The sequence below is a fragment of the Alligator sinensis genome, unplaced genomic scaffold, assembly GCF_000455745.1.
Source record: "Alligator sinensis unplaced genomic scaffold, ASM45574v1 scaffold258_2, whole genome shotgun sequence".
NCBI lineage: Eukaryota > Metazoa > Chordata > Crocodylia > Alligatoridae > Alligator > Alligator sinensis.
Genome location: NW_005842398.1, coordinates 1166989 through 1175732, shown reverse-complemented (window position 1 = coordinate 1175732; position 8744 = coordinate 1166989). Strand labels below are relative to the sequence as shown.

At 40.6% G+C, this 8744-nt stretch overlaps 1 protein-coding gene across 1 annotated transcript in view; it reads right to left on the bottom strand.

The window, feature by feature from the left end:
• Positions 1-8744, bottom strand: part of LOC102376558 (aldehyde oxidase-like) — a 93280-nt gene that overhangs the window by 37845 nt on the left and 46691 nt on the right. Inside the window, exons 12-16 of the mRNA XM_025211249.1 lie at positions 7269-7420; positions 6982-7075; positions 5790-5899; positions 4416-4600; positions 3911-4073 (exon numbers count right to left, since the gene is read on the bottom strand). Coding sequence (XP_025067034.1) covers positions 3911-4073; positions 4416-4600; positions 5790-5899; positions 6982-7075; positions 7269-7420 — 704 coding nt within the window. The remainder of the gene's footprint in view (positions 1-3910; positions 4074-4415; positions 4601-5789; positions 5900-6981; positions 7076-7268; positions 7421-8744) is intronic.

The window sequence follows — 8744 nt, the reverse complement described above, 5'->3', positions numbered from 1 at the left end:
GTTCTACAGAAGGGCCCTGGGCTGGCCAGCAACTCTCTGTTCACAATGTTGCTTGTTCTGCTTCTCATTGGCTCCAGCAAATATCACAGTGGAGACCCCATATAGGAAGTACATAACTTTCCATACACATCCTCAAGCATGACCTACAATTTAGCCTTCATTTTTTTTTTCCCTCATGGTATAGGGTTGGAGCCTGTGCTGGGCCCCCCTGGATCTCTGGGCCCTGGTAAATGTACCCTTTTCCTCCCCCATGCTTGGGCCCTGCTCACAGAAGTATGCATTCACTCACTCCCAGAGCAGCTAACTGGTCTATCTACCTATCTACATTCAAAAGCCACAGTGACCCTCTCCACCAGGCTTAATCTTGCCTTGGCCAGACTGATGATGTATATAGTTAGATAATTCAATCACCTCTCCTTCCTAACATCTCCCCTTCCCAATCCCTACTTTAGGATACCTTCTCAAAAGAACTTTTATAAAAGAAGTGGCCTCATTGCTTTATCTAAGAGCAGCTTGAGGAAATTCCACAAGTAATCATAGAAATCACAGAGAAGTAGGGCTGGAAGGGACATCCAGAGATCATCTAGTACAACTTCAATGTCTGAGGCAGGATCATATCTGTCCAAAAAGGTTTCTATTTGCAGCCCTTCCTTATCTCAAAGAAAAAAGGGGTTCTTTGTCTAACCCTAGCCCTGAGGAGACAGATATATCTACCACCTTGGATGCAGAATGGTAATACATACCATGGTAATTCCATGTCTTCGGACCCCAAGTTCATTCATGGCTCTTGATTTGTAAGACAAAAATTCATAAAGCCATCCATTTGGCCCACAGGAAACATGTGCTTCATGGTGGGATCAAATACTTACTAACATAAAATACTGCTATTCAAATTGTCCATGTCACTAAGGTCTCAGGGTGCACGTGGCCCACCTGAGACAGCAAAACATGCATGTCTAACCCTACCTAGGTGATCAGAAGCCAGTTGCAGTCAACAAGCAGGGCCACTTCATTTGGTAAAACACACATCACCCATTGTCTCACCTGTTGATCTTGCAGGAGAATGGGTGACATGTTGTCCTGGGGCTTCAGGACCAGTCCTGTGTGCTCCAGGAATTCCTGCGCAGAATCAGGTGTCTCAAGCCCCAGAAGCACCTGCCTGGCTTTCCCATCTTACAGAAATATGCCCCGGAGAATCTCAGGGCATGCTTCTTTAAGGGGGGAAAGCTGGAACTTCTCAGTTGCAGAGATGATTCCCTAGGCCTAGGGTACATCTCTGCAAAGCAGGAAAGCCAGGGTTTCCCCCAATTACAGAGACACACCCCCAGAAATCCCAGAGATGCATCTCTGTAAGTGGGGAAAGCCATGGAGGTGCTTGAGGGGCCCCATCCTGAGTGGGAATTCCTGAGGTGTAAAGGACCAGGTTGTTCAAGCCCTTGGAGCACCTGTCCAGGGCAACTGGAGAGTGTGGGCAGCTTTGGGCTGCCAGGGTTCTCCTACCACAAGGCAAATAGACAACCATTGCTAAGTAGCTGCATAAATTAATACCACTTTTGTCACATCCACAAATTTGGAGCATTGGTGTTGCAACAAGGGGCATGGAAATCCATTTGCTTAGCCTTTGTGGTGCCATAAAAATGGTTATGGCAGCATAAAGGTGATGAAATGTGATGTCGGTTTCCACCCTGAGTTCAGAACTGCTAGAAATGTTCTTGAAAAACAAAACCAAAGCAGCACACAAAACGAAACGGAACAGCCCTTCTCACAGCTGAGGCTTTTTAGACATAACACGTTTTGGCTCCAGGTAAATGGATTTTTTTTTTTTTTAGTAGAGTTGCATATTAGATATATATTGATAAACAAAACATGACAGGCCAAGTAGCTTTAGTAACAGGAGTAAAATGGTGTAAAGCAGTGTGTTATTTTGAGATTGGGGACTGATTTGAAGTGCATACTAACACTCTGCTGGAATCCAATCTTATCACTGTTTTATCTGCCTGATTAACTGTGCTTTGTTAAGGTGATATATTGCTTTTGTGATTTCTTATTCTTTGATTTTACCAGTGCTAAGTTAGAATTATAGCACTTTAGAATTCTACCTTAGCATTGTATTATTAAATATTTCAGGGTTCAAAAAATACTTTTCATCTTAGCCAATTCCAGCCAAACCCAGTAAGATAAAACTAGTGTAAATACTTAACTGAAAAAGAAAGTGAATAATTGAATTTGCAGCAAAGCACCTCATAAAATGTTGGGATTTTTTTGATAAGAGCATCTGAGTCTAGGGTCACTGCTGGCTGTCTTCCTCCTTCAGTGGAATAAAGGCTTCTACCAATTTATCTGACCCCAAGTGATTTTCTAAAGAAACAAAGCTATAATCATTCTGGTAGCCCTGCAATTGTTGAGGTAGTTCTGACAAACCCGTCCTAAATATTCATTCAGTCTCTGCTCCAGCTTTCAAAATGCCTGGACTTGATGTCACATTGTGGCCGGACAAAAAAAGTATTGCACCTTAATGTGCGACTACTGGCTAGTTGAGCACCACAGCCAGACTGTTCCTGACAGGTCCAGGAAACCCTGATAAAAACGAGGTTCTTGTTATGAGAGTGTCAAAAGGGCTTAGATTTTGTCTACGGTTCAATGCCATCAACGCTTGGCTACTTACTCTATTTCAAGATAGCAGGTATGTTTCTGCTCATCTGTACTAAGATCATTTTTCTGCCTGTCATTTTTCTCACTTGACTGTAAAGCAGTTTATTAATCAGTCAGAAAACCCTTTCATGCATAAAATCTCTACATAATCTTTTTCAGGCTCTCAGTGTCTCCCTTGGAGATTTTCTCCTTCCATGCTTTCATCACCTCATTATGAAAACAGTCTTCCTAGTGGCTATCCTTTCAGCTAGAAGGAAAAAGTGAACTTCAAGCACTTGTGGCTGAACCTTCCAACAGAATACTCCATAGGAACAAAGCATTGCTGAGAACTATCCAGAATTCTTCTGAATTTATCTGAATCAAGCTGTCAAACTAGCCTTCTTTTTTCTGAAATCACATTCAGCTTCAGGAGAGAAGGACATTATGCACAGCTCATGTAATAAAGCAGACTGCTGGATACAGCAATAGACTAGACTATTTAGATCATCACCCCATGTCTCTCTGGCTAGAAGAGGGCCTTCAAAAGACCAAGCTATCATTTCATAGTTTCCAAGTGGATCAGGCAATGAAGTTCTTTGCCTTACCAGTTAAGTCAAAGTACCTCTTCCACTGAATATAAAGACTCACTCTGTAAGAGCTCAAGCAACTTCTTTTGCCTGCTTTAGATTCATGCCAAGCAATGTAACAGGTCTCCAACGCAGGAACATGGAATAACCAACAGACCTTTGTCAAGCAGTATGCCAAAGAGCTACCTGCTAAGTCAAATGCAAGGTTCATGAGAATACCACTATAATCATTATTCAACTGATGTGGCTGAAACTCCTCATTCCCACTATCCTGAGGGGATGCTGTTTGCTGATCATTTACAATGGGGCACAATAAAACATGTTCAAAGAATGAGCAGTCATTTTCTATATAATAAACAAGGTTCAGTGTAGATCCTACAACTCTCCCACCACCCTTGGTTTTTTGGAGACCTTGGCTAGTACTGGCAATGAGTTTCAAGGGAACCTAGGGAAGATCATATTTGCTTTTTCCTTTCCACTCTCATGGAACTATGAAGTTTCAGGATGAATGATGGTTCTGACTGATATTGCTATTAAAAATGCCATCTCTGGTGTATGCAAATCCTACAGTGGCTATAACATGTTTAAAAAACCATAGAGCAGGGTTAATAAATGTTCTTTACCTCACAGCAGAAATATACTCTACTTGTACATTAAACTAAACAGTAATAGATATAGTTTAAGAAAGTTACCATCAGTTTTAATCCTTGTAACACTTCTAGGTAAAATTTGAAAAAAAAGCTGACAATCAGAGTTCTTTTGTATTCCACCTTTCCACCTGGAGCAGAGCCTGGAATAGAAACTTCTTCAAGAAGTAGTTTGCAGGCTTCTTCCAACATCTGTTCATTCCAACATCTGGCATAGGAAAACAGTTCATTATAAAATGGTGTAGAATTTAGATTACATTATCATCACCATCTTCTTAATTCAGAAATGTGCCTGTAATGAGGGTTCTGTTTTATTTTTAACTCACTTTTTGGGAGATGACCAGGTTGCAGTGAATTTGCAGGAGGGATATTTATGAGAATGGTTTGATGAAATGAAATTATAAAGGTTCTCAAACTTTTTAAAAACTTTTTACAATGTATGTTAAATGTGCAGCTGTTTATTCAACATAATACTAAGTGTGTTTCATCTTCAAGGCCTTTGTGTACAGTTGCATACACACTAATTTATACACAATAATTTATATAGTACCTTCCTATAAGTGCTTGGCAGGATTTCTTTGCACAGACAGTGGTAGAGGCAACATTTCCATAAAAAATGCCAAAGTCCATAATAATGTCTGTGCCTGGATCCAAGATGAGTCTCATTCCAGCATTAACAATAGACAGAGCATTTTCCCGCCGCTGAGCCTGGCGGAATGCAGTGACAAATTCACCCTGAGAAAATAGAATGGAACTTTATGACTCACAAAAGTCAATTACATGAAACATTTCTGAAATCTAGCCTTTTCAGATCAATTTAAAAAACAACAAAATAATTGGAATATTACAGATAAATTATATCTCATCAGATCATTTATCACAGGGGTGTCAAAATATCAGGCCTCGTCTAGCCCATGGAGCAACATCATGCAGCCCTCAGTGCTGGCCCTAGGTCTCGAGATGACCCACATGCCACATGTGGCACATGCTGAACTGGTCCCACGCGCAGGGCCCAGAACACACATTGCATATAATGCCTGCTTCAGCACCTGCACTGAATGTGGGATCTGCATAGAGCCAGTCTGGTACCACCTCCCTGCAACATATTGGATCCAGCATTCATGGTACCTACTATGGCTGGTCTGGGATTGCCACATGCAGCTGAAGTGGATACCATAGATCCTGCACCAGCTAGAGTAGGCACTAGATCTGGCATGAGATATATTTATCTGTAATCTGGGGTTGGCGTGGGGGTTTATGGGTCCCCCACATGCTCGATCCAGTACCCGCTCTGGCTGGTCCAGGACACATACCATAAGCAGCATCTGTCCAGGACCAGCTAGATATTTCATGAGAACTGACATTTCATGAGAATTATGGAGGCTGAGGATGTGCACCTATTTATTTTGAGATATAAAGCACAATAAATATTTTTCTAAATGCTTCATTAAATAGTGTTTTTACAAGAATGATTATATCCATTTTATCTTCTTCTTGCATTTAAATATTTGCCAGAAACCATTTACAAAAACACTGACTTTTAAAAATATTATGAGAGGAAAAGCTTACTATAAAGGCATTCTAATCCTTGAATTAGTTACTAACAAATTTAAGGGCATATTCTACCCTTGATCACACAGTGAAAGAAAGAACCACCAGTGCCAACCTGAGTATCAGAAAACACAGAAGAAAGTATCCCTTATTTTCTTAGTGCGTCCTCAAGGATTCCTTAGCACTAATAAATTTGTTACAAAACCAGCTCTCCCTTTTCTTGGAGTAAGAATGCTAGCCAATTAGTTCTGCAGCCTTCCAGCATTTAGAAACTTTAGCCCATTAAATCTAAAAAGCAAACAATTTTCCTTTTAATTACATATTTGTTCACTCTGCACCATCAAATGAAACAAAAGGCAAAACAAGCTCTTACTGTTTTTGAGTAAGGGATGCTAACAGAGACTAAAATCTCTTCTGGTTTAAGAATGGCTTTTCCAAATCCACTTGAAAAATGTTCATTTAAAGAAATCTGTCGTGTTCCACCTGCTGGAGAAAGCAACATGCTCATTCACGATGCAGAGTACAATGATCCACAAACTCCTTATAAAGGAACTAGATTTGGAGACAGGAGTTACCCTTGACCAGGTCCTAAATTACATCTTTGAGGCATTAGATTAATAATCTTAGAAAAAATAATGTAAACTATGGTGCCCACATATCAAACAACTAATATCATCCTATTTATTGCCAGAATAGTAATGCTGCCTCCTCTGACCTGCAATTACCATACCTGCTGTGTCCCAATACAAATCAAGAAACAATTTTCTTTAAGGGGAATGTTACACATCTTACCTTAGCTCAGCAAAGAAAAAAAACCTACCCAGTAGCAAGACAGCAAGGAGGGACTTAAGCTGTCTTGAGAAATAGAAAATACAAGGTTCTTCTCCCTACTGGACAATCAAGGATCATCTTACCCCACCAATTGAAAACATAATAAGAATGGCAACTCAACATTTAGAATAGGCATGGTAAGTGTTCCACAATCTAGAACTTATAAGGCTGATAACACTTAGCAGGGTAGACCTCTTTTCCTCTCTACCACACCTTAAACATCAACTCCCAAAAGACAGGTAGTCAAATGGCTAATAGCCATATAACCTCCACGCAAACTTCAACTGTGATAAAGAGCACAGTTACTTCTCATGGAGTAATTTCAGCTGTGCTGTTCTAATGTAACATAATGGGCTAAACATGGTGAACTGAGTTTTCCAGAAGGCTTGAGACAGCTAAGCAGGCTTGAGTTATAGCATTTGCAGTCTTTCTGTTGTTTAGGTACAAATAAAGCTTTTCCCTTCTCTCTGTACTGTACATAGTGAACTTTAATACATAGCAATTAAAGAATTTTTTTTGCAAAAACCTTGTGGGTCTAATAAAAGATATCTCTACTACGAGTCCTCATTGCCTTTAATACATAGGGCATCTCTTTGACACATCACACTCTGGAGCCTTCCCTATTGCCTCTGCAGCCAGATGCTTCACATACTATATGAATGTCCTGCTCATAGAATTCATTTTATTATTTACTGTTTCGCTTCATAGTTAGTACTTGCACATATACAACATACCTAATGAGGCCAGATTGAGAAGGGAGTTGCTTACTGCTAGAATGGGATTCAAATCTGAGGTTGTATGTTGTTTTATAATGTTTCCACCTAAGGACTGAAAAGAGAAGGAGCTTATTTTCATACTTTGTTCACAATAAACAACTAGTATGAACTAAAATATGGAATATTCAATAGGTTTATCAGTTTAGTGAAATTTGTCAGTTCAAAAGTCATAAGAGGTTCATGCACAGACAGTAAAAATGTTTTTCCTAACCATCCAGTTACTACTGTAATAGTAAATTACATACAGCAATATTCCTGATCTGTTGTCCTCCCAGAGTTTTTAATTGCTGTAAGAGAGCACGAAAAACCTTTGTCTTCTCCTCTGGGATTTCTGAGAGAGTGCTGGTCAGGATGTCTTTCACAAGTGACAGGCTACAGGCAGCTCCTAGAGTAAGCCCTAAAACAAAGTTGTTTAAACAATAAATTGTGAGCAATGCTAAGCAAGACCTTACAATTGTAGTTATAAAATCATGTTATCTGCTGTCAAACTTCATTAAAATGTGATAAACTTCAAACATGATTCTTCCACCCCAGATTTTGATATACCTCAGTTTATAGGGAAAAAGAAAGAAGAAAATACTAAAAAGAGTGTAATATTTATGCCACATTCATACGTGAGCTGTCCCATATTCCTATCAGACTCCTGTCCGTTTAACCCCATGCCTTATACAGATATCTTTTCCTGACATGATATATCAAAGATTTAGGCTTCTCATTCTTTCTTGTGAGATTAGCTGTTCTTTGCTTGTTTGCCACACCATAACTTTTTTCTGGGGGATACACAAGGGCTGTGGGAAGCTTCGCTCCCTGATTCGATCTGGTGGAGATTCGGCCTGATTCGGAGGCTGAATCTGTGAATCTGAATCGAACCAGGAGACCCTTTAATCTATCTGAATTGAATCTGAACCTTCCGAATTGATTCAGAGAGATTTGGAAAGATTAGGCAATTTGGACATAGACACAGCTTTAAATGTTTTTTCTACATGCCTCTAGGTAGCAGGCGGCTCATGAATGCTGCAGTGCTGGAGCATCCCACAGGAATGTGGGGGTCTCCCCAGTGTGCTCAGCAGCAGACCCAAAAGTGGACCAGAAGCAGAATTGAATCATTGTCTCCGATTCGGGTCGAATCTGAATCTGAATTGAATATGGCCTGGTTTCCACAACCTTAGGATACACCTGTTGTTCCAGTTCAGGGACAGAATCCTTCTCTACCATGTGGGAGACCAGGGTTTGATTCCCAGATATGCATATAACTACAGCCATTGAGGCACTGGACTTGGTCTGGCATCAGTGGTCTAATGTGGGGATGATAGGTCTGGGCAGCCTCCACTCCTCCATACTTCTGCCTAGGTATACGTGTTGATGGTCCCGGTGACCTCTCAGGGATACACTGTGATCTAGAAAGATTGACGGTTGCTTACTACTCCTTTTCTGTTTGTCTGTCCCCCTCATTCTTCAGTGCCTCAGACCTGTTTCACAACTCTGTTTCTTCTCTACTACCTTGTAGCTTCCCCTGCATTGAACATAAGTGCCATATTAAGTCAAACCAAAGGCCCAGCTATCACAGTATCTTGTCTCTCTCAGTGAGAGAGTGAATGCTAAGTGAAAAAATACTCAGGACCTGTCCAGACTAATCTAGCCCCTGTGGCTCTTTCCCCACAGCTTCCAGCATTCAGAACTTGTAGCTCTACCACCAAAGGCTCACCAAGGGCATTCAGGAA